The sequence below is a fragment of the Mizuhopecten yessoensis genome, unplaced genomic scaffold, assembly GCF_002113885.1.
Source record: "Mizuhopecten yessoensis strain PY_sf001 unplaced genomic scaffold, ASM211388v2 scaffold716279, whole genome shotgun sequence".
In the NCBI taxonomy this organism is placed as follows: Eukaryota; Metazoa; Mollusca; class Bivalvia; order Pectinida; family Pectinidae; genus Mizuhopecten; species Mizuhopecten yessoensis.
In genome coordinates this window covers 46,282-74,119 of record NW_018480037.1, presented here as the reverse complement: position 1 = coordinate 74,119, position 27,838 = coordinate 46,282, and the positions used below count along the sequence as shown (strand labels likewise).

The following is a 27,838-nucleotide window of genomic DNA, read 5'->3' as shown; positions in this document are numbered from 1 at the left end:
TTATCAGATATAGCTTTAGTGCGTACATTTAAATAGGGTAACAAACAAGTGTAAAACAAAATGCAGTGATTGTAACAGTATTTGTTGAAAATATTTCAACGCTCGCTAAGTGAATGATCTATTCCCGATATTTACATTCTGTTCAGTTTAACCTTTTTGTATGTGCGACAAGTAAAACTAACGGGGATTAACTATTTAACTAATGGAACAATCTGACTGGAGATTAAAGGCTGGTCGTTAGGGACAACCCTCAACAATGAGATTAGATTAACAGATTAATTATGTACCCGTTCGTGAAATCTATATACGGTTTTAAGGAATAGTAACATTATTTTATAACGGGACATACACAAAAGGATTAGAGGGAATTTGAATTACTCTTTTTTCTCTTGGACAAATTTTGATCTAAACTTTAAACATGGAATCCACGGAGGAAAGGAAACGGCGTATTTATGGTCCGATTCGGAACCTCCAGGTGGAGGAGATCCGGACTCGCCTGTCCAAGAGTTGTGTTTTGAAGCCGGGGGAATATAATTACACCGACGATAAACTGAAGGCAGTCAATTATGGTACTAGTTACGACACCGACTTCTCCGTGAGTATACCATCAACACCCTGCTTCTACAATTATCTTAAGTACCCAGTAGAGATATATCGAACACCCGTTCACTCTGAACAATCAAGTATTATTATGGTCCTTTATGATTTATAAGATATATGTTCAATAATATTAATGATAAATCATAATATATGATTATAAACTTAATCCGAAATAATAAAAATGCATATTTTTTCAATGTACTATAAAAATCGGCATAAATGTATGGACATTTCACAAAATGGCGGGAGGGGGAGGGTTACGAAGGAGGCCTTCCTTTACAATTCATACAACGTCTTAAGTCATTTTAAAGCTAGTTGTCTTCGTCTTCTCATAGATTCATAATTCACTGTTAAAAATGACGAGTGAGGACTTTACGCGACCCGATCACATCATACTTATCCCTTTGTATCATTGTTAAAATACTATTACATGTGTCATGGCAGATCGGTGTCATTGTATTTAATATTCAAGAATTAAAAAATACCCAAAGACTTAATTAATACTTAATTGACAAAATGTCACTCTCATCAGACAGAAAACATATGAAACGTCGGAACATATTCGCACACCCTGCCGATGATACTGGATAAGAAGCAGCTTGTACACGAATTACGCTTTCAATACGACAAAGGAATAGTACCGTAGGTCAACAATGTGTCAATTAAAATTGCCACATAACAAAAGTGCAGCACACACGACGCCAGAGCAAACATCACAAGACCCTGAAGGTTTGGCATTTCTAAGGGTAATTTCTGGTGTTCAATAAAGCAGGTATATTTGTCCAATAGCTTAGTAAAACAACGGTTACTCTGTACTGGAACTGCATTAAAGGACTGTATAGGCAATTATTGAGATCAACCTGACTTCTGACGAAGTGTTCAGAACCGCTTCTTTCAAGAGATAGGAGGCAAATCACATTATTTGTTCCAATGTACAGATCAAAACTATTCAAACAATGTAAAAACAGAGTAATAAAAGGGGACAAAATGTATGACATTTTATAATCACATGGTGTGTCTTATACAAATCCACACACAATACGGCAGATACTTGGTCTGCTTGTAAACCTGTTAATTTAGTAGGGCAAGTCGTAGATTTGGCGTTTTTGTTATTTCTTGTCATACAGTGGAGAGAAGATTCACGGTATAAGTATTCGACTTGGCAAAAATAAATCATTTGAAATTTCACAGATGTATATGATATTACTCATTGAGTGTCCATCTCAATGCTTCTTGTAGTTGGTTGGTTGGTTGTGGGGAGGGAGAAGCATTACATCAATACAAATGCATCTTATCTAACAGTTAATGGTACAGATATTAATATAAATATATGTACCAATATATATCCTAAAATCATTGACACACAAGTAAAATACAAAATCAATTTGATAGTACGTACTAGTATGACACCCCCCTACAGGTCGGGGAGTAAGAAAGCACCTACCTCTGTTACTCACTGCATGCTGACAGAGGCCACTGATGTTGGAACCCCCTGCAAAATTGGGTATTTGTTTTTGTGTCATAACACATGGCGACAAATTAACGACCACAATTAATCTGCTGCACCCGTTGAATAATTTGGGATCTTTATATTTTCTCTCTACCTCCTAACAACCTGTATGCTTCTGGGCGCCTTGCTTGGAAAGAACGTTCGCCAAGTCATGTGAGTGGGGAAGGCAGTGGTTCTGTCTCCAGGTCGGGACATACCAAAGTCAATAATAATGGTACATTTGCAGTTGTTATTCCCTGCTAAATGTCCAACAATTGGGGAAATCGTCTCTAAAGGCGGCACCACATCTCATCGCAAATACTTCCTCCAGCAACACATTAAATTCATGGAGACATGTCCTTAAATGACCTAAGCTATTAACTGGGCACCAAAACCAACAAAAGAAAAACCGGTACAGCAGTAATAGTAACACATGACGATACACACACCATATCAGCAGTAATTCACAAAAGGACCGTGCATGGTGCATCATTGGTACAGCTGAATGTAGCACATCCATGGGCGTAGCCTGGGAAGGCTGGGTGGGGCTGTTTGCGCGTTGAAAGGGGTATACATTTTTATTTTAAAAATTCTGTCTTTCCGAAACTCTGCCTCCTCCTCCTTTTAACTATTTAATGCAGCCCATCTGAATAATATGATCTTAACAACACCTCGCATGGTCTTTGTCCGACATAGTGTAATGGTTAATCCAAATAACAGGGGCAAGGCACACGTCCCTGTGATCCAAACTTTATTACATCATAATACGATTCTAAACTACTCATTTCCTGCCGATACATATCGATAGAAGGACCCATGTTTGTAAGTTTGCTGTAAACTTTATTGTGTTAATTGTTTTATTCTTCAGGGCGCCATTCCAGACCCAAGTAACAAACAAGAACAGAAAGGGCAGGTAAGACCGTCCAAACGTCAGGCCACACAACATTCAGGTTTCAAGCAAGCAACCAAAAACCCACGTAATCTGTTGCATCGAAGCGCCAAATACTACAAGCCCGTTATATATTGCTGAAAATGTCTTAAGCTCCATATCCAGCCGAGCCTCTGACATACATTTGCGTAATTAACACATCCAGCCGAGCTTGTGACATACTTTGTGTCTTGAATGCTCAGCATCAGAATAAATGTAGAAGAAAAAGGCTCATAATGTTGCCAGAAATAAAGCCAGGAAGTAATTAAGTGCCTACGTAAAATTGGTTAATACAGCGCAGCTACCGCGGCGTTTTGACAGACTTTCAATCTATTGTCGATCTTTTATTAGAACAGTTGTAGTTCTGACTCGTGCTGAATTTGCCCAATACATTGTATATGGATCTGGGTTTGTGTTACAGTTGACACACCATTTTGAGCTGGGTAATGACAGTGGTGCTAATGTAGACGTAAAAACCTACCAAGACAGTACAACAAAGACCGACTTCCAGGAAAAGCCATGGTGCAAGGTAAACCTTCAATATTATGTCACAAATCGCAAAGCCCTCTGTACACCAAACCATCTTCATACCGGCAACGAATATTGAACAACAAACCTTTGAATATCAAGCCATTACCCCTCTTTTCCACAATTTACAGAGTATAACAAAAGTAAATGTGATTCTCGTTCCATTCCATAACTATTTAAAACGTTGCCAAATACAATACATTTGTGTCGGGGAAGGGTGAAGGTCTTCCAAGTGGACAACTACGTAAGGCATCACTACAAAGTTTGAACACGGAATTAGATGCTTTCTAAGTCCGTGGTTTTAACTATTAAAATCATATAATTATTTCTATGGAAGACATTGTCACAATATTTGGAAAAATAGTTGAGGTTGGTTTTCTCTGCATACCAAAACTTACGTGAGGCAATATTTACAACAAACGTTAGAAAGGTGTTGTCTGTCCATTAACAAAAAGACATTGCCACACACTATGATGTATTAGATAAAGGGAAACCTGTCTCACACCAAAACTCACTAGTAACAGTACGACAGCATAGGATAAGGTCTCACACCACAACTCACTAGTAACAGTACGACAGCTCGGATAAGGTCTCACACCACAACTCACTAGTAACAGTATGACAGAATAGGATAAGGTCTCACACTACAACTCACTAGTAACAGTATGACAGCATAGTATAAGGTCTCACACCAAAACTCACTAGTAACAGTATGACAGCATAGTATAAGGTCTCACACAATAACTCATTAGTAACAGTATGACAGAATAGGATAAGGTCTCACACCACAACTCATTAGTAACAGTATGACAGCATAGGATAAGGTATCACACCACAACTCCCTAGTAAGTAACAGTACGACAGCATAGGATAATTAAGGTCTCACACCACAACTCATTAGTAACAGTATGACAGAATAGGATAAGGTCTCACACCACAACTCATTAGTAACAGTATGACAGCATAGTATAAGGTCTCACACAACAACTCACTAGTAACAGTACGACAGCATAGGATGAGGTCTCGCACCACAACTCACTAGTAACAGTACGACAGCATAGTATAAGGTCTAACACCACAACTCACTAGTAACAGTATGACAGAATAGGATAAGGTCTCACACCACAACTCACTAGAAACAGTACGACAGCATAGTATAAGGTCTCACACAACAACTCACTAGTAACAGTACGACAGCTAGGATAAGGTCTCACACCACAACTCATTAGTAACAGTATGACAGCATAGTATAAGGTCTCACACCATAACTCACTAGTAACAGTACAACAGCATAGTATAAGGTCTCACACCATAACTCACTAGTAACAGTACAACAGCATAGTATAAGGTCTCACACCACATCTCACTAGTAACAGTACGGCAGCATAGGCTAAGGTCTCACACCACAACTCACTATTAACAGTACGACAGCATAGTATAAGGTAGCACACCACAACTCACTAGTAACAGTACGACAGCATATTATAAGGTCTCACACCATAACTCACTAGTAACAGTACGACAGCTTAGGATAAGGTATCACACCACAACTCACTAGTAACAGTACGACAGCATAGTATAAGGTAGCACACCACAACTCACTAGTAACAGTACGGCAGCATAGGCTAAGGTCTCACACCACAACTCACTAGAAACAGTACGACAGCATAGGATAAGGTCTCACACCACAACTCACTAGAAACAGTACGACAGCATAGTATAAGGTCTCACACCATAACTCACTAGTAACAGTACAACAGCATAGTATAAGGTCTCACACCATAACTCACTAGTAACAGTACGACAGCATAGTATAAGGTCTCACACCATAACTCACTAGTAACAGTACAACAGCATAGTATAAGGTCTCACACCACAACTCACTAGTAACAGTACCACAGCATAGGATAGGGTCTCACACCACAACTCACTAGTAACAGTACGGCAGCATAGGATAAGGTCTCACACCACAACTCACTAGTAACAGTACGACAGCATAGGATAAGGTATCACACCACACCTCACTAGTAACAGTACGACAGCTTAGGATAAGGTATCACACCACAACTCACTAGTAACGGTACGACAGCATAGTATAAGGTAGCACCCCACACCTCACTAGTAACAGTTTGACAGCATAGTATAAGGTCTCACACCTCAACTCATTAGTAACAGTATGACAGCATAGGATAAGTTATCCCACCACAACTCATTAGTAACATTACGACAGCATAGTATAAGGTCTTACACCACAACTCACTAGTAACAGTATGACAGCATAGGATAAGGTATCACACCACAACTCATTAGTAACATTACGACAGCATAGTATAAGGTATCACACCACAACTCACTAGTAACAGTACGACAGCATAGGATAAGGTCTCACACCACAACTCATTAGTAACAGTATGACAGCATAGTATAAGGTATCACACCACAACTCATTAGTAACAGTACGACAGCAAAGTATAAGGTATCACACCACAACTCACTAGTAACAGTATGACAGCATAGGATAAGGTCTCACACCACAACTCACTAGTAACAGTACGACAGCATAGGATAAGGTCTCCACCAAATGGTATACTTACTTAGGGTAGTTAGGGAAATCAATACAACAGGGTGTTATTACCCCACTAAAACACACAATTAAATATTCATGGAAATAACACACAATTATGTATGAATGCATACCTTACCACAGTGACCATCATACGGTTACAGTTATCTTATAGCATAACAAGGCGAATGTGCATTAATCAATCATAACCAACCTGCAACATGTATTTCAATTTTCCTGTGTTTCAGTTGGAGATGGTCGAGGGCGACAAAAATATAAACTGGCCGGTAAGTACTGCGATAACGAGTTGTATTTGGGGTCACTGTATTACACAAAAGGTCATTTTACCATAACTTTTTCATTTATTCAAAGTCGTTAGGTCCGAATATTTTGAAACGTAATAATAAAATGAAAATGTGTCTTGTAATTTTCAGGATATGGCACCTAGATATATGACCAGTAGAAAGACGGAGAATTCTGAATATGCTTCCAACTACAACCCCGGGGTAAGTTCTGAAAGGTCAGACTAATGAAGTTCATGGAAGCATGACTACATCTTTATGGTTAATTTGGTATATAAACCATTATTTTCTTTATATTTATATTTGTCTACTCAGGTATAATGTTTTTGTAATGTTTGAAAATGCATTCATGATTTGACCAACTTGAAATCGGCCATATGATAAACTCTCTGGAAATAGGAAAATAACATCAGATTTCAAGGGGTTATTTTAGGTCAAATGTCATAGGTCAATGACACGGATGTGATTAAGTAAAGACATGGCCAACAACACATACATGAGATTAATCTGTTGGAGCATGAGATTTGCTCTTGACAGTTTTGATTGGCAATACCTATAATTTAGATCCGGAATCAACACATTCCACAGAATACCCATATAAGACTAGTGTTATAATCTTGAATTTTTTTAAGGTCAAACAAGTAAGGCTGATGTTAATTACAAGAGTGTACTAAAAAATAATTGGTTTCCATCCATATTCCCCTGTTTCTATTTATGGAGAACAGGGAGTCATACTAATGCATCTTATTTAGATTGAGAGGTCTCCATTGATTTTCGTGTTTGTGGATCTTAAATTCCTGTGAACAAGATCATCTTCATTCATTTTTGGATATACTAGAAAGTGTTGAAGTCTGAATTGAAATTAGACTAAGTTTCACAATAGTCAAAAATGTTTAGGGCACTCTTAACTTTGAGGATGAATTGATAACTGTATATATAATATATAATAATACAAAAAACAATGAAACTATCCCTGATGGAGATAGACTTCAGATTTTATATTTAAAACTGCATTTTCATGAATAATAAATTCAACTTTAAGGAAATTAGAAAGAAATTAAGGAGCTGCTCAGATAAACGGCAGACTACAAACTTGAGGCCTTATCGTGTTCACCACAATTGTACAGGATATTGAAATTTCAACTGAAGCCCTATTTTTATGATACAATTATATTACACTGATTTGTTCCCTCACCATCAAAGCTAGAGAAGTCATCCGGTAAAGCAGCACTGTTCCCTCGACTGAATACCTCCAAGATGCAGCTTCCCATTGACCAGACACGCTTTAAGAGACATCGTGGCACCAATATCACGCTTGGCAGTGACAACCCTAGGTAACTCTCATTGCCAGTCTACACCCAGATAGTCCTACTATATATACATGTACTAATATCACGTTTGGCAGTGACAACCCTAGGTAACTCTCATTGCCAGTCTACACCCAGATACTTCTACTATATATACATGTACTAATATCACGTTTGGCAGTGACAACCCTAGGTAACTCTCATTGCCAGTCTACACCCAGATAGTCCTACTATATATACATGTACTAATATCACGTTTGGCAGTGACAACCCTAGGTAACTCTCATTGCCAGTCTACACCCAGATAGTCCTACTATATATACATGTACTAATATCACGTTTGGCAGTGACAACCCTAGGTAACTCTCATTGCCAGTCTACACCCAGATAGTCCTACTATATATACATGTACTAATATCACGTTTGGCAGTGACAACCCTAGGTAACTCTCATTGCCAGTCTACACCCAGATAGTCCTACTATATATACATGTACTAATATCACGTTTGGCAGTGACAACCCTAGGTAACTCTCATTGCCAGTCTACACCCAGATAGTCCTACTATATATACATGTACTAATATCACGTTTGGCAGTGACAACCCTAGGTAACTCTCATTGCCAGTCTACACCCAGATAGTCCTACTATATATACATGTACTAATATCACGTTTGGCAGTGACAACCCTAGGTAACTCTCATTGCCAGTCTACACCCAGATAGTCCTACTATATATACATGTACTAATATCACGTTTGGCAGTGACAACCCTAGGTAACTCTCATTGCCAGTCTACACCCAGATAGTCCTACTATATATACATGTACTAATATCACGTTTGGCAGTGACAACCCTAGGTAACTCTCATTGCCAGTCTACACCCAGATAGTCCTACTATATATACATGTACTAATATCACGTTTGGCAGTGACAACCCTAGGTAACTCTCATTGCCAGTCTACACCCAGATAGTCCTACTATATATACATGTACTAATATCACGTTTGGCAGTGACAACCCTAGGTAACTCTCATTGCCAGTCTACACCCAGATAGTCCTACTATATATACATGTACTAATATCACGTTTGGCAGTGACAACCCTAGGTAACTCTCATTGCCAGTCTACACCCAGATAGTCCTACTATATATACATGTACTAATATCACGTTTGGCAGTGACAACCCTAGGTAACTCTCATTGCCAGTCTACACCCAGATAGTCCTACTATATATACATGTACTAATATCACGTTTGGCAGTGACAACCCTAGGTAACTCTCATTGCCAGTCTACACCCAGATAGTCCTACTATATATACATGTACTAATATCACGTTTGGCAGTGACAACCCTAGGTAACTCTCATTGCCAGTCTACACCCAGATAGTCCTACTATATATACATGTACTAATATCACGTTTGGCAGTGACAACCCTAGGTAACTCTCATTGCCAGTCTACACCCAGATAGTCCTACTATATATACATGTACTAATATCACGTTTGGCAGTGACAACCCTAGGTAACTCTCATTGCCAGTCTACACCCAGATAGTCCTACTATATATACATGTACTAATATCACGTTTGGCAGTGACAACCCTAGGTAACTCTCATTGCCAGTCTACACCCAGATAGTCCTACTATATATACATGTACTAATATCACGTTTGGCAGTGACAACCCTAGGTAACTCTCATTGCCAGTCTACACCCAGATAGTCCTACTATATATACATGTACTAATATCACGTTTGGCAGTGACAACCCTAGGTAACTCTCATTGCCAGTCTACACCCAGATAGTCCTACTATATATACATGTACTAATATCACGTTTGGCAGTGACAACCCTAGGTAACTCTCATTGCCAGTCTACACCCAGATAGTCCTACTATATATACATGTACTAATATCACGTTTGGCAGTGACAACCCTAGGTAACTCTCATTGCCAGTCTACACCCAGATACTTCTACTATATATACATGTACTAATATCACGTTTAGCAGTGCCAACCCTAGGTAACTCTCATTGCCAGTCTGCACCCAGATACTTCTACTATATATACATGAACTAATATCACGTTTCTATGAGAGTGACACTAGAGGTAATAAGAAGAAATCAGAAATATATAATTTGAAAAATAGAATATTTTCTGAAGACCTGTTGTATCCTACTGCATGCTGAACAAGGGTAACTAATGTTGGGGAAGGGGAGGGGGTCTGAAGAATTGAGGGGGGGAGGGGTTACCTTGGTGTTTTCTCTTTGAGAACATTATAAAGAGACCAAACTTGATATGCTGCCCTCATTGCAACATTGGGATCTATTTATAATTTTTTCTCTCTCAATTTTTTACTTTCGATGGCGTCTCCCTAGGCACCTGTCTTCATATGTGACCTTGCGAGGTCATAAAAAAACCAAACAAATTCTTAACTCTATACAATGTATAAGGGAGATAACTCTAACATCAATCCCAGGTGTAAGGTAGCTTATGTCCTTACCTCTAAAACCAATAACAGGTAAAATGTGAAAGGTGGAATATATTATTCATGTCAGAAGCTTGTCTAAATAGATCACCTCATCTCAGAAACCTGTATAAATGGGCCACTCATTCAAGAATACATGTATCAACTACCTCCTAATAACAGACACCTGTCTATATCAACCACCTCATCACAAATATACTCTTAGCTATCTCTTCATCACAGAAAACTGTTTATGTATCCAAACTCAATTTACAAGCCCTATAAGCCAAACCCTGTCTATACAGATCTCCTCTGAAAGACAGAAACCTGTTTTTACAGACCACCATTCAATGACAAGCATATGACTATAAAAGCAAATAATTATTTAAATTGATCATGTGAGGGAGCATTTTAAAGCATGTTGTTGTTTTGATGGACAATTTTATTCCAATTTAGACCTTTAACTGCTCTTCTTAAAATCTACAAATAGTGGTACAATACCACAGCTATCACTAAACAGATATTGTTTGTCTGTAGTATATTCAGTGAGAGCCAGCGTGTGTATGGGGTGGGGGACGCGGTCCAAGGTCATTCCCTTGCCTTCTCGCCCGAGGAACAGGCTACCACCCAGGTCAGCAAAGCCATGAAGGAACTCGGCCGGACGTCTCACGTCTTCAGATACGGCGACTACGATGGAATCAGTAAGATACACCAGCAAAACATAATAAAGATGATTTCAAATTTTTTCTCATGAAAAATCTAAAATATCTTATTTTGTTACAATCATTTATTTATTTATTTATTTGTACCCGTTTGTTCAAATGAATAAAACATGTTTACAATAAAAATACATATGTATTTGGTGAAAGGTTGAAAAATACCAAAAAAATATATATGGGTGCTGATTATTTTTTTTATTTTTTTTTAATACAGCAAATATCAACCTTTGTTTAACATTTATTAAACAGGTGTATAAAATTGAAATTAACTTGTGATCAAATACTGATTATTATCACTGACTGATTCATGTGTTATCACATCCACATATACTAGACTATCTTACCAACAAATGGTGAACAATCAAGTAACGTTTTTATCAGTACTTATTTACAAGTTTACTGCTTTTGAATTTCTAACAGTTGTGGTCATACACATGGTATCAATTATTGTTCCAGAGGGTAACTACGATACGACAGTTAATGATGAGTTTGGTCCGCGGACATTACCCCCAGCAGAGACAGCTGCGCGGGCCCTAAAGGCTGCCGAGTAAGTAGACACTTGACACAGTGACCAGCCTTTGTCACACTAATAAGGGTATCTCCTACCGTTAACCCTGATATAACAACATATCTCAGGGGAGAAGGTTCTATAGGAGATCTCCATTAAAGCGTTCTCCTTCTCTACTTGAAAACCACGAACACTGATGTTTCGTCTAGCATGATTTTTATATTAATGTGTATTGTAAGTAAATTGGCTTTCTCTGTTTTCTACAATTAAGTTAAAATTTAAAAAATAAATCTGTTGTGAAATTATGTGAGCTACAAAAATGATCTTGTTCTACCTTCACTCTTTGCACAAAGACCTCATTGCTGTCTTTGTTCATATTTGGCCTCATTGTTGACATTGACATTGAGGACTTTATCATTGTCGTTGTTGTTGACTTTGACATTGAGGACTTTATCACTGACCTTGATGTTGACATTGACCTTGACAACTTTATCATTGACCTTGTTGTTGACTTTATCATTGACCTTGTTGTTGACATTGACATTGAGGACTTTATCATTGTCGTTGTTGTTGACATTGACATTGAGGACTTTATCATTGACCTTTATGTTGACATTGACCTTGACAACTTTATCATTGACCTTGACGACTTTATCTTTGACCTTGTTGTTGACATTGACAACGTTATCATAGACCTTGTTGTTGACATTGACCTTGACGACTTTATCTTTGACCTTGTTGTTGACATTGACAACGTTATCATTGACCTTGTTGTTGACATTGACCTAAACGACTTTATCACTGACCTTGATGTTGACATTGACCTTGACAACTTTATCATTGTCGTTGTTGTTGACATTGACCTTGACGACTTTATCACTGACCTTGATGTTGACATTGACCTTGACAACTTTATCATTGTCGTTTTTGTTGACATTGACATTGAGGACTTTATAATTGTTGTTGTTGTTGTTGACATTGACATTGAGGACTTTATCATTGACCTTGATGTTGACATTGACCTTGACAATTTTATCATTGACCTTGCTGTTGACTTTATCATTGAACTTGTTGTTGACATTGACATTGAGGACTTTATCATTGTCGTTGTTGTTGACATTGACCTTGACAACTTTATCATTGACCTTGTTAACATTGACCTTGACGACTTTATCTTTGACCTTGTTGTTGACATTGACAACTTTATCATTGACCTTGTTGTTGACATTGACCTTGATGACTTTATCATTGACCTTGTTGTTGACATTGACCTTGACGACTTTATCATTGACCTTGTTGTTGACATTGACATTGAGGACTTTTCATTGACCTTGTTGATAATTTTGTTATTGATCTTGTTGGTAATTTGATTATTGACCTTTAGCTGGTTGGTGATTTTATTCTTGACATTGTTAATAATTTTGTTATTTATCTTGTTGGTAATTTTATTATTTAACTTGGTAACTTTGATATAGATCTTGTTAACATTGACCTTGTTGACTTTGTCTTTGATCTTTCTTTTATTGGTTTGACCTTGTTTTTGACATAGATCATGTGGTTAAGTTGTCTGTGACCTTTTTGATGACTTTGTTCTTTTTAAATTTTATTTGACTAATTCAAATTAACATTCTTGAAATCATATCTATTACTATTTATTTGATATGTCTTGGACATTTTGAGATTGCTGTTAATATTGTTTTTGACCTTGTTATTCATTGATGTTGACCTGATGTTGTGTATTGTTATTGTTGACAGTAAGGCTAGAGAACAAGCAGAGCTCAAAGGTGAGGAGCTTCCATCGTCCAAAATAGGGGTAACACTTCCCGACGACAACACGAGAACTAGCCACCTCGCAGCTTACGCCAGAGATGTCATCGTCCCAGATGTCTTTAAGGGTAGGTTATGCACAGTACCTCAGTGGGTGGTAAATGATACAAGATTCCTTGTACAACATAGTAAGCTTAGACCTACTCTCTTTTAGATATGATTTTAATTATTATTGATTTAAAACTAAAATAGACTTTCTTCTCATGGGATATGGTGATATATTATTCATATTTTCATTTCCCAGACTTCAAATTAGAGCAAATGACCTAGCAACTGCTCCATGCTTTGAAACACATATTGATAATGATATAAAAGGGGGTTGCTGTAAGGACTCAATCATTTGCTAGCAGGTCCTCTGGAGTAACTGATCCTAAATCATGTACACAATGTTTACAGGTGCTGCAGATGGCAAGACCTATCAGAGCTCAGCACACTTCAAGGTAAGTTCTCCAGACCAACGGCAGTTAGAATGCAAACCTCAAACAATGTACATTACCAAAGAATATATTACGCCTTGGTCAATTTATAGTGTTTGGAATGTTAAATCTCGATCACTGAACATTGCCCCGGAATATTACCATTCTACAGATATTGGTCAAGTTTACAGTATGATGACCTTGAATTGATATGTGATACAGGATATATTGACCTTGTATTGGTCAAAGTTTACTGCTAATGTATGGTGACCTAGAATTGGTTTAAGACTACCAAGTGTATGGTGGTGATGTTACATTGGCCAAGATTTTTGTGTAGTCACCATACACTGTAACAGTGTTTTATTGTTCAAAATCTAGGTGCTTCCTTACTTCAAATTTCTAGTATGTTTCATCTGTCATGTTTAAATGGAAACTTCAATTTGACATCAAATCTCTTACCAGCTTAATTGGAGCATAACCGATAATCCAATGTCCTTAATGTCATTCAGATAACAGCAGATCCATAACAGGCCAGATATGTTTTAGGATGTTGATTTATTTGTTTCCAGTTTGGACATGACCCCACTACATTACACAGTATGTATGGGAAGGACTATGCTTTAGCGGCCATGGCTAAGAGAGGACCTCCTCAGCAGACCCCCACCAAGGCTGCAGGCAATGTAATTACCAACACCAGACATTTCTTAGTCCAAATACTTCAAACTTTGCCACAAAAACATAGGATATTTCACCAAGAATACGTTCCACAGATGTTTTAAATGCCTGCAAATTGGAAGAATTCAAAATAATTTTCACAGAACATTTAAATACTGATACAATTGTAATTACACTTTGTATTCCTTTTTTTTTTAAATTCATTTAATTAAGGCTGATTAATGATAGTGACCAGAGATATGTATTGTCCAGACACTCAGAGGCTTGACAACTGATAAATGTTAGTGACCAGAGATATGTATTGTCCAGACAATCAGAGGCCTGACCACTGATATGACCTACCCACAGATTTAGGCTAAGTTTATACACCTTTTACAAGCATTTATCTGATTATGATCACAGTATTGTATTTGGTCACTTTTGTTAATAATACTCAGTGTTCTTGTTATACCAGGAATATTTGACACTCATGTTTTTTTCTCTCCTCGAAGTGAACACATTTTAATCTGAACAATATTTTTGCAGATTTTACAAAATGATCCTGCATATTCTGCATTTGGTAGCACGAGTAACAACGTGGATTACAGCTATCAGCCTGCCCAGCCCTACAGGGTAGGTACATATATTACAGCTATCAGCCTGCCCTGCCCTACAGGGTAGGTATATTAATTATATATGATTAATATTACCTTCATAAGAAAAAAAAGGTAACATTATTGTGTAAGTTTGCTATTGGTTACCAGTATTTGTAGCTTTTATGCATCACATTCTTTAAGATTTCATTACTGTATGGGATATTTTACAAACCCACAAAATGAGAATTAAAGTTTTTATTTGTGAGACAGGTAGACTGTTAACAAATGTTTTAGTTATAAATTAACCATGGATCATCATCAGACAAGATAATGGAAAAACAAAATTGCAGAGTTCATTTTGTAGATTATCCCAACTATAATTGGAACAAAAAAGATATATGATTATATGGTGAAGGTCACATTGGAGATACATTGATACGATGACATAAATTACTATAGTGAAGGTCATGTTGGTGATATAGTTGGTAATTGTACAGGATTGCTTTTGTTATATTGCTGCAGAATGCAGAGGGGAAAACTCTAATGGAAGTTAATTTGGATAAGAGAGATCACGATAATATCATCATGAGCTACGACCTCAACAGACACGCCCAGGACAGACAGAGGTCATGTAAGTAACATTAATCACCAGGCCCTGTAGTAGTAAAGGGAACAGGGGACAAATGTCACAGGGGATAACCCACAGAAAAGTCTCATGTGGCAACTTAAGTGAGACTGGCACAGCTTATATCTATAAGTAACATTAATTAACAGATTTTTTCTAAGTCCATAGAAAAATGTTATTTTGGAGAGTTAGATGACAACGCAATCGCTAGAACATTTTCCCACTGACCTTTTGATTGCACAATTTAGCTTTCATGTTTTGGGTTTCTTCAATTGGCCGTCCATAATCATAGATCATGGGTGTATCTCTATGCCAAAAATTTATATATATATCTATAATGCCATTTTCATCTATTTGACGTATTAACCATCAGAATCAAGCAGATGTTGTGTTCATACTTAACAGAATAAATCAATTAAGTTAATTATAATTGAACACTTAATAGTCTTTAGCCTTATATTGGTCCTCTCTCCACATTTCATACAGTAATCATGTTAAGTGCCTTATTTAGCTGCCAAAGTTAACCACCATCAGCCCCCTCTCTCTCTCTCACTGAACAGGTTGTTAGACCAAGTACTCATTCCAACTACACACCCTGCCGCACTCAATATCACACAATCCTGGATTCGCTCCATATTCTATATAATGTACACAAACAATATTAATGGTCCCCAGTACATTTTAACTATAATCACCTGTCCACTTTCATCATATCAGTTAATAGAAGATGCATAATAATTCCGTGAGAATGAATCCCCATCAAAACTGGTTGGCCTTGCTAATTATAGCCTGTCTGCACCGTAAGCGGTCGCTCTAGTGCTTCATGTATCTATATATGGCACTATGGCTTACTATGTTATATTTATGGGAACATATTAGCAATTGCCTCATTACAAAATCTTCGATGTGTTCGAATGATGTCTGGGAGACATGGCAGAACAAGGGTTATCTTTAGGTCAGGAAAATTCAAGTTAGATTACTGTGAATATTGTGGAAATTAAAATGGTCCCTTTACCAAAATTAAACAAGTTAAAGGGTTCTGGAAACTCTGGGGATCTCCCTGTGATCAGTAAAAGTTGTCTGAAGGGTTTTAATCCAAAAGTAATTTCTAACATATTGTGCCAGTGTAATGATGAATGACCTCTGTATGAAGATATAAAACCAAAGTGGTTACCATTAACAACAAATTTCAACTGAAAGCCCTTAGGTGAGCAACCATTCTTTATAAGAGGGGTCATATCACTCTCTCAAGCCCGTCAGAAACCATTATCATAAGCAATGACTCAATAGAGAAACCAGCCTCATAACAACTCAATCTGTTCATATGAGAAATAAATCTTCTTTAAGAAATGTCTTTGCTCTGCTTTCAAATGTCATGTTTGAAACATGTTCGTTTTTCATGTTTGCTTTTTGCTTTTTTCATGAACAGTTGATACCATTTGAGTGACAATTATTTGTTACAGTGGCCCACTCAGACTATGTGCGTCCTCCCCCAGGCTTCAAGGCTGTGGGACAGCTGTTTGATGCTGGAGTCAGTTATGATTACCTCACACCCGATGATGCCCTTCCATACCCAGGCCTCAACAAGATGCAGTCAGAAGCAAAGGTTAGTAGTAGTAGGAGATCCCCACCAAATCTCCATAGAGTGGAGGTGGCGTGTCAATCCACACGTCAGAAGTAAAGGATAGTAGTAGTAGGAGATCCCCACCAAATCTCCATAAAGTGGAGGTGACGTGTCAATCCAAACGTCAGACGTAAAGGTTAGTAGTGGTAGGAGATCCCCACCAAATCTCCATAAAGAGGAGGAGACGTGTCAATCCACACGTCAGAAGTAAAGGTTAGTGGTAGTAGGAGATCCCCACCAAATCTCCATAGGGTGGAGGTGACGTGTCAATCCACACGTCAGAAGCAAAGGTTAGTAGTAGTAGGAGATGCCCACCCAATCTCCTTAAAGTGGAGGTGACGTGTCAATCCACATGTCAGAGGTAAAGGTTAGTAGAAGTAGAAGATCCCTACCCAATCTCCATAAAGTGGAGGCGAGGTGTCAATCCACAAGTCAGAAGTAAAGGTTAGTAGTAGGAGGAGATCCCCACCAAATCTCCATAGAGTGGAGGTGACATGTCAATCCACACGTCAGAAGTAAAGGTTAGTGGTAGTAGGAGATCCCCACCAAATCTCCATAAAGTGGAGGTGAGGTGTCAATCCACATGTCAGAAGCAACCCATGAAGTGGAGGTGAGGTGTTAATCCACATGTCAGAGGTAAAGGTTAGTAGTAGTAGGAGATCCCCCCCAAATCTCCATAGAGTGGAGGTGACGTGTCAATCCACACGTCAGAAGCAAAGGTTAGTAGTAGTAGGAGATGCCCTCCCAATCCCCATAAAGTGGAGGCGAGGTGTCAATCCACAAGTCAGAAGTAAAGGTTAGTAGTAGGAGGAGATCCCCACCAAATCTCCATAGAGTGGAGGTGACATGTCAATCCACACGTCAGAAGTAAAGGTTAGTAGTAGTAGGAGATGCCCACCCAATCCCCATAAAGTGGAGGTGACGTGTCAATCCACATGTCAGAGGTAAAGGTTAGTAGAAGTAGGTGATTACCTCACACCTGATGATGCCCTTCCATACCCAGGCCTCAACAAGATGTAGTCAGAAGCAAAGGTTAGTAGTAGTAGGAGATGCCCACCCAAACCCCATAAAGTGGAGGCGAGGTGTCAATCCACACGTCAAAAGTAAAGGTTAGGAGAAGTAGGAGATCCCATCCCAATCTCCATAAAGTGGAGGTGAGGTGTGAATCCACATGTCAGAGGTAAAGGTTAGTAGAAGTAGAAGATGCCCACCCAATCTCCATAAAGTGGAGGTGACGTGTCAATCAACACGTCAGAAGTAAAGGTTAGTAGTAGTAGGAGATCCCCCCCAAATCTCCATAGAGTGGAGGTGACGTGTCAATCCACACGTCAAAAGTAAAGGTTAGGAGAAGTAGGAGATCCCATCCCAATCTCCATAAAGTGGAGGTGAGGTGTGAATCCACATGTCAGAGGTAAAGGTTAGTAGAAGTAGAAGATGCCCACCCAATCTCCATAAAGTGGAGGCGAGGTGTCAATCCACATGTCAAAGGTAAAGGTTAGTAGTAGTAGGAGATGCCCACCCAATCTCCACAAAGTGGAGGCGAGGGGTCAATCCACATGTCAGAAGTAAAAGTTAGTAGAAGTAGGAGATGCCCACCCAATTCCCATCAAGTGGAGGCGAGGTGTCAATCCACATGTCAAAGGAAAAGGGTAGTAGTAGTAGGAGATGCCCACCCAATCTCCTTAAAGTGGAGGTGACGTGTCAATCCACATGTCAGAAGTAAAAGATAGTAGAAGTAGGAGATCCCCACCCAATCCCCATAAAGTGGAGGCGAGGTGTCAATCCACAAGTCAGAAGTAAAGGTTAGTAGTAGTAGGAGATGCCCCCCCAATCCCCAGAAAGTGGAGGCGAGGTGTCAATCCACATGTCAGAGGTAAAGGTTAGTAGAAGTAGAAGATGCCCACCCAATCTCCATAAAGTGGAGGTGAGGTGTGAATCCACATGTCAGAGGTAAAGGTTAGTAGAAGTAGGTGATTAGCTCACACCTGATGATGCCCTTCCATACCCAGGCCTCAACAAGACGCAGTCAGAAGCAAAGGTTAGTAGTAGTAGGAGATGCCCTCCCAATCCCCATAAAGTGGAGGCGAGGTGTCAATCCACACGTCAGAAGTAAAGGTTAGGGGGGGGAGGAGATCCCCACCAAATCTCCATAGAGTGGAGGTGGCGTGTCAATCCACACGTCAGAAGTAAAGGATAGTAGTAGTAGGAGATCCCCACCAAATCTCCATAAAGTGGAGGTGACGTGTCAATCCACACGTCAGAAGCAAAGGTTAGTAGTAGTAGGAGATGCCCACCCAATCTCCATAAAGTGGAGGTGACGTGTCAATCAACACGTCAGAAGTAAAGGTTAGTAGTAGTAGGAGATCCCCACCAAATCTCCATAGAGTGGAGGTGACGTGTCAATCCACACGTCAGAAGTAAAGGTTAATAGAAGTAGGAGATGCCCACCCAATCCCCATAAAGTGGAGGTGAGGTGTCAATCCACATGTCAGAAGCAAAGGTTAGTAGAAGTAGGAGATGCCCACCCAATCTCCATAAAGTGGAGGTGAGGTGTCAATCCACATGTCAGAAGCAAAGGTTAGTAGAAGTAGGAGATGCCCACCCAATCCCCATAAAGTGGAGGTGAGGTGTCAATCCACATGTCAGAAGCAAAGGTTAGTAGAAGTAGGAGATGCCCACCCAATCCCCATAAAGTGGAGGTGAGGTGTCAATCCACATGTCAGAAGCAAAGGTTAGTAGAAGTAGGAGATGCCCACCCAATCCCCATAAAGTGGAGGTGAGGTGTCAATCCACATGTCAGAAGCAAAGGTTAGTAGAAGTAGGAGATGCCCACCCAATCCCCATAAAGTGGAGGTGAGGTGTCAATCCACATGTCAGAAGCAAAGGTTAGTAGAAGTAGGAGATGCCCACCCAATCCCCATAAAGTGGAGGTGAGGTGTCAATCCACATGTCAGAAGCAAAGGTTAGTAGAAGTAGGAGATGCCCACCCAATCCCCATAAAGTGGAGGTGAGGTGTCAATCCACATGTCAGAAGCAAAGGTTAGTAGAAGTAGGAGATGCCCACCCAATCCCCATAAAGTGGAGGTGAGGTGTCAATCCACATGTCAGAAGCAAAGGTTAGTAGAAGTAGGAGATGCCCACCCAATCCCCATAAAGTGGAGGTGAGGTGTCAATCCACATGTCAGAAGCAAAGGTTAGTAGAAGTAGGAGATGCCCACCCAATCCCCATAAAGTGGAGGTGAGGTGTCAATCCACATGTCAGAAGCAAAGGTTAGTAGAAGTAGGAGATGCCCACCCAATCCCCATAAAGTGGAGGTGAGGTGTCAATCCACATGTCAGAAGCAAAGGTTAGTAGAAGTAGGAGATGCCCACCCAATCCCCATAAAGTGGAGGTGAGGTGTCAATCCACATGTCAGAAGCAAAGGTTAGTAGAAGTAGGAGATGCCCACCCAATCCCCATAAAGTGGAGGTGAGGTGTCAATCCACATGTCAGAAGCAAAGGTTAGTAGAAGTAGGAGATGCCCACCCAATCCCCATAAAGTGGAGGTGAGGTGTCAATCCACATGTCAGAAGCAAAGGTTAGTAGAAGTAGGAGATGCCCACCCAATCCCCATAAAGTGGAGGTGAGGTGTCAATCCACATGTCAGAAGCAAAGGTTAGTAGAAGTAGGAGATGCCCACCCAATCCCCATAAAGTGGAGGTGAGGTGTCAATCCACATGTCAGAAGCAAAGGTTAGTAGAAGTAGGAGATGCCCACCCAATCCCCATAAAGTGGAGGTGAGGTGTCAATCCACATGTCAGAAGCAAAGGTTAGTAGAAGTAGGAGATGCCCACCCAATCCCCATAAAGTGGAGGTGAGGTGTCAATCCACATGTCAGAAGCAAAGGTTAGTAGAAGTAGGAGATGCCCACCCAATCCCCATAAAGTGGAGGTGAGGTGTCAATCCACATGTCAGAAGCAAAGGTTAGTAGAAGTAGGAGATGCCCACCCAATCCCCATAAAGTGGAGGTGAGGTGTCAATCCACATGTCAGAAGCAAAGGTTAGTAGAAGTAGGAGATGCCCACCCAATCCCCATAAAGTGGAGGTGAGGTGTCAATCCACATGTCAGAAGCAAAGGTTAGTAGAAGTAGGAGATGCCCACCCAATCCCCATAAAGTGGAGGTGAGGTGTCAATCCACATGTCAGAAGCAAAGGTTAGTAGAAGTAGGAGATGCCCACCCAATCCCCATAAAGTGGAGGTGAGGTGTCAATCCACATGTCAGAAGCAAAGGTTAGTAGAAGTAGGAGATGCCCACCCAATCCCCATAAAGTGGAGGTGAGGTGTCAATCCACATGTCAGAAGCAAAGGTTAGTAGAAGTAGGAGATGCCCACCCAATCCCCATAAAGTGGAGGTGAGGTGTCAATCCACATGTCAGAAGCAAAGGTTAGTAGAAGTAGGAGATGCCCACCCAATCCCCATAAAGTGGAGGTGAGGTGTCAATCCACATGTCAGAAGCAAAGGTTAGTAGAAGTAGGAGATGCCCACCCAATCCCCATAAAGTGGAGGTGAGGTGTCAATCCACATGTCAGAAGCAAAGGTTAGTAGAAGTAGGAGATGCCCACCCAATCCCCATAAAGTGGAGGTGAGGTGTCAATCCACATGTCAGAAGCAAAGGTTAGTAGAAGTAGGAGATGCCCACCCAATCCCCATAAAGTGGAGGTGAGGTGTCAATCCACATGTCAGAAGCAAAGGTTAGTAGAAGTAGGAGATGCCCACCCAATCCCCATAAAGTGGAGGTGAGGTGTCAATCCACATGTCAGAAGCAAAGGTTAGTAGAAGTAGGAGATGCCCACCCAATCCCCATAAAGTGGAGGTGAGGTGTCAATCCACATGTCAGAAGCAAAGGTTAGTAGAAGTAGGAGATGCCCACCCAATCCCCATAAAGTGGAGGTGAGGTGTCAATCCACATGTCAGAAGCAAAGGTTAGTAGAAGTAGGAGATGCCCACCCAATCCCCATAAAGTGGAGGTGAGGTGTCAATCCACATGTCAGAAGCAAAGGTTAGTAGAAGTAGGAGATGCCCACCCAATCCCCATAAAGTGGAGGTGAGGTGTCAATCCACATGTCAGAAGCAAAGGTTAGTAGAAGTAGGAGATGCCCACCCAATCCCCATAAAGTGGAGGTGAGGTGTCAATCCACATGTCAGAAGCAAAGGTTAGTAGAAGTAGGAGATGCCCACCCAATCCCCATAAAGTGGAGGTGAGGTGTCAATCCACATGTCAGAAGCAAAGGTTAGTAGAAGTAGGAGATGCCCACCCAATCCCCATAAAGTGGAGGTGAGGTGTCAATCCACATGTCAGAAGCAAAGGTTAGTAGAAGTAGGAGATGCCCACCCAATCCCCATAAAGTGGAGGTGAGGTGTCAATCCACATGTCAGAAGCAAAGGTTAGTAGAAGTAGGAGATGCCCACCCAATCCCCATAAAGTGGAGGTGAGGTGTCAATCCACATGTCAGAAGCAAAGGTTAGTAGAAGTAGGAGATGCCCACCCAATCCCCATAAAGTGGAGGTGAGGTGTCAATCCACATGTCAGAAGCAAAGGTTAGTAGAAGTAGGAGATGCCCACCCAATCCCCATAAAGTGGAGGTGAGGTGTCAATCCACATGTCAGAAGCAAAGGTTAGTAGAAGTAGGAGATGCCCACCCAATCCCCATAAAGTGGAGGTGAGGTGTCAATCCACATGTCAGAAGCAAAGGTTAGTAGAAGTAGGAGATGCCCACCCAATCCCCATAAAGTGGAGGTGAGGTGTCAATCCACATGTCAGAAGCAAAGGTTAGTAGAAGTAGGAGATGCCCACCCAATCCCCATAAAGTGGAGGTGAGGTGTCAATCCACATGTCAGAAGCAAAGGTTAGTAGAAGTAGGAGATGCCCACCCAATCCCCATAAAGTGGAGGTGAGGTGTCAATCCACATGTCAGAAGCAAAGGTTAGTAGAAGTAGGAGATGCCCACCCAATCCCCATAAAGTGGAGGTGAGGTGTCAATCCACATGTCAGAAGCAAAGGTTAGTAGAAGTAGGAGATGCCCACCCAATCCCCATAAAGTGGAGGTGAGGTGTCAATCCACATGTCAGAAGCAAAGGTTAGTAGAAGTAGGAGATGCCCACCCAATCCCCATAAAGTGGAGGTGAGGTGTCAATCCACATGTCAGAAGCAAAGGTTAGTAGAAGTAGGAGATGCCCACCCAATCCCCATAAAGTGGAGGTGAGGTGTCAATCCACATGTCAGAGGTAAAGGTTAGTAGTAGTAGGAGATGCCCACCCAATCCCCATGAAGTGGAGGTGACGTGTCAATCCACATGTCAGAAGTAAAGGTTAGTAGTAGTAGGAGATCCCCACCCAATCTCCATAAAGTGGAGGTGAGGTGTCAATCCACATGTCAGAGGTAAAGGTTAGTAGTAGTAGGAGATGCCCACCCAATCCCCATGAAGTGGAGGTGACGTGTCAATCCACATGTCAGAGGTAAAGGTTAGTAGTAGTAGGAGATCCCCACCCAATCTCCATAAAGTGGAGGTGAGGTGTCAATCCACAAGTCAGAAGTAAAGGTTAGTATTAGTAGGAGATCCCCACCAAATCTCCATAAAGTGGAGGCGAGGTATGAGATAGTGAGTCAGTCCCCATTAAGTTGGGATGAGGGGTCAATCTACATTAAAAATGGTGAAAATGGCAATCTCAATACAGTGGAGATGAGGGGTCACTCCCATAATGTTGAGGTGACAGGTCAATTTTCATAGAGTAGAGGTGAGGGGGTCAATCTCGATAAAGTGGTAGTGATGGGTTAATTTTCATAAAGTTGAAATAAGGGGGATAAATCTCGATAAAGTAAGGCTGATGGGTCAATTTTTATAAAGGTCAGTTTTCATAAAGAAGAGGCAAGGGGTCAATTTTCATAAGTAGTGGTTGGTAAAGGTCATTCTTCATAACTTAGGGATGAGGGGTCAATTCTCATAAGCAGAGGTTGGTGAGGGTCAATCTTCATAACTTAGGGGTAAGGGGTTATTTTTCATAAGTAGAGGTTGGTGAAGGTCAATCTTCATAACTTAGGGGTGAGGGGTCATTTTTCATAAGTAGAGATTGGTGAAGGTCAATATTCATAACTTAGGGGTGAGGGGTCAACTCCAGTCATGTAGAATTGAGTGGTTAATATTCATGTAAAAATGAGTAAAAGCCCCTCCACTCCTGATGAAATAGCTAGAGGCCATGATTTGGTTACTCCAACCAGCTTCATGTAAGGTACAGAAATAATAATGTATGTTATTTGTTGTCATTGCAGAACAACTACATAGGAACGTTTATGACAGGTGGCCATGCCACTGGAAGACGCCTCCAAAAGGATGCACAGACCAGATCGAGGCTGAGTGACGGCAAGAGCACACATTTTGTGGTGGGGTACAACCCAACGGACTTTACAACAGAAACACAGATAAAATATTTAGGTGAAAAGAAGAATGACCAGGGGCTTAAACCTGCTGGTAAAACTGAGAATGTTGCTCCTGTTAAGTTCACATCTCTGACTATTAGTGAAAACACTCAGGATCTGAGAGCTGCTGACCCCAAAACAGTGAGCAACAACGAGAGTCTGATGGCTAGAGCAGCCTATGCCTCTCCACAGCCCGAACATGCGATGAGGACATCGGTGATGAAGGCAGACTTCAAACCTCTCCCAGAGAGACGGTCAGTACTGACTACTAGTGGTTTAAGTATAAACTGGTTATAGGTGTAACAAAGAAATGTAATTACCGGTGCAATACTCATTTGTTAGCTTTGATTTGTTTTATTTCACCTTATATACCTTCTCCATCAAGAGCCGAGTCAAAGTCAGAGATCCACTTTGTCTTTGACCTTTGGACCCAAATGACCTTGCCCATTAACCCAGTGACCCTGATCTTTGGTCAGTTGACTTATTCTTTAATTCCGACCATTTTTGCTTCTTAATATCATAACAAAATGTTCATCAGTGAAAAATACAACACTTGACCTTGACCCTTTGGACCCAGTAACCTGAAACTAAGGTCAGTTGACTCTGTGTTAAGTTCTGAACAACATTGCTTCATAATGTCATAGTAAAATGTTCATCAGGGAAAAGGTACAAAATTTTAACCTTGACCTTTGACCAAGTGACCTTGACCTTTGGTCAATTGACTCCTTGTTTAATTCTGAGCAACATTGCTTCAAAGTGTCATAGCGAAATGTTCACCAGTGAAAAGATACAAAATGTAACCTTAACCTTTGACCTAATGACCTTGACCTTTGGTCAGTTGACTTGTTGTTTAATTCTGATCAACTTTGCTTCATCATGTCATAACAAAATGTTCATCAGTGAAAAGATGCCAAATTTGACCTTGACCTTTGAATCTCATGACCTTGACCTTTGACCTCAACTTTTTACCTCAGTGTGTCTCTTTGTTTAATTCCGAACAACTTTGCTCCATAATGTCATAGCGAAATGTTCACTAGTGAAAAGCTACAAAATTTGACCTTGACCCCTGACCCGATGACCTTGACCTTTGGTCAGTTGACTCCTTGTTTAATTCTGATCAACTTTGCTTCATAATGTCATAACAAAATGTTCATCAGTGAAAAGATGTAAAATTTGACCTTGACCTTTGAACCTAATGACCTTGACCTTTGACCTTGACTTTTTACATCAATGTGTATTTTTATGAACTGAACATCTTGACCAAGTTTCATGTACATCGGTCAATAAATACCAAAGTTATCAGCCAGGAACAAAGTTTGTGGACAGACAGACAGACAGAGTGATTACTATAGGGTACCCGTATCTCCGATACGGGGCCCTAATAATACACTTTATTTAATAAACAAGTTATGTAAACAAATTATTTCAACTTGCATTAATTACTCTTGTTAGCCCATATGTTGGTGTGTCTTGATGTTGGAGGAAACCGGAGTACCCAGAGAAAATTGTAGAAAACTGAAAACAGTTTAGGATAATAGAAATGTTTGGGAAATAAAGTGTTGGTAAAAGCTTAATAGATCTACGTTGGTATAAACAAAAAGAAGCTATATCTCACCATGGACAATGTGTTGTAGATTTACTGACGCTCAAGTTCGGACGATGAGGGACATGAACACGAAAGTTGGCAAGGAGATTGCCACGACACATCTCTTCCACACCGATAACTCGGGACGTAAGTATTACATTTCACCATTGCATAGCTTTCACACCGACAACCAATGACAACTCAGGACATTAGTGTTACCACGCCAAGTTTGGTTCTCATTGAGCATTGAAAACTTCTGGACATAAGTGTTTATCCTGTAGCAATTTTTAGAAACTGACATGCATATCAATTAATTTCCGCAATCGAGGTTGATGCTAGGATTCATTAACCTGAAGGTGACATATTCAAAAGTGTGTTGAAATATAAATATTTATCACTGTTAACGAATCTGATTTAATTTGGCTTACAGGAAACAACTTCCAAACAACGGCAATGAATGATTTCATCAAACCCGAGACCATGACAGGTAATTATGACTACATGTTTGTGAATAAATGAAGGCTTAGAGCTTGATTTGTAACATGAGTTCCAAATTTCATGCAATACAGATTAAATGCAATATTACTCATTGTAAGTCTACATTTGAAAATAAGTGTTTCTCATAAATCTATGGAAGTCATTATGGCTGATCTCTATCTCATAGCAAACACTTTTATAATTAACTACACCATTACCGCTTTTTTTTCCCTTTTATTTTTTAGGTCAGAAATTTTTGGCTGCAAGGTAATGGTGATAGAGATTGCACGATGACGTGTGTCAGTCTACTACAGTTGTGAGAGAACAAGCAAGGCACACTTCTCAACTGTGGAACACAATACACCAATGTAGTAGTCATTTTAGTCTTTGATATATACATCATGTACCAAGTACACAGAAATATCCTAATATAGATAAGTTGTAAGTACATGAATATTGTGGTATACAATATGGGCCCACACCAGACATCTATCTGTCAAAATGTCTTGTAGTCTGGTGTCAGGGCCAGAGGAAACTCAGGCTACATTGTCTGCTTGTAATGAGCACAAAACTGTCGTGATATATAGATATGTGAATCGAGTACAAACATATTGTGATATTTAGGTGTACGGAGTGCAGGAATATTCTGAAACGGATACACGTGATGAGTACAGAAATATTATAATATAGACAGGAACTGATTAGTGAAATATTGTGATATACATGTCTACGTGTAATGAATATGGAAATATTGTGACTGAGTATAGAAATAACTGATGGTGTACCAATTGTGGAAATATTCCTAAAAATACCTGAAAAAAGTACAGGAATACTGAATACGAGTATGGGATTTCTAATGAATTTATGTGTATATATAGGAACACTGTCATAATTCAAAATTGATTTACCTTTATATACAGATTAAGAAACTCAACTTTTCCGGATCAACAATTGACCTAATATTGATGTGTTGTATGCAAATGCTGTCATAATGTTGTAACTTTATTCTTAGTGTATAGATTTATTTATTCTTTGTTACATCAGTGTTATTATATGTGATGAGAAAATTAACAATAAATTATGGTTAAAGTTTATATTATATACCACCTCAAACATGGAAATATAGAGCTTAAAATGAAATAAAATATGATTTATTTACAACATATTTGTA

At 39.8% G+C, this 27,838-nt stretch overlaps 1 protein-coding gene across 1 annotated transcript; it reads left to right on the top strand.

The window, feature by feature from the left end:
* Positions 1-27,825, top strand: LOC110442576. Its single transcript, XM_021486251.1, has 18 exons — positions 1-595; positions 2,958-3,002; positions 3,439-3,546; positions 6,357-6,395; positions 6,543-6,614; positions 7,614-7,744; positions 10,718-10,881; positions 11,356-11,446; positions 13,163-13,302; positions 13,631-13,674; positions 14,220-14,330; positions 14,851-14,937; positions 15,423-15,531; positions 16,989-17,131; positions 24,459-24,859; positions 26,240-26,337; positions 26,621-26,677; positions 26,913-27,825. Exons 1-18 carry the CDS (start codon positions 419-421, stop codon positions 26,936-26,938), a joined length of 2,043 nt encoding a protein of 680 aa, XP_021341926.1. The 5' UTR covers positions 1-418; the 3' UTR covers positions 26,939-27,825.
* Positions 27,826-27,838: the final 13 nt, after the last annotated feature.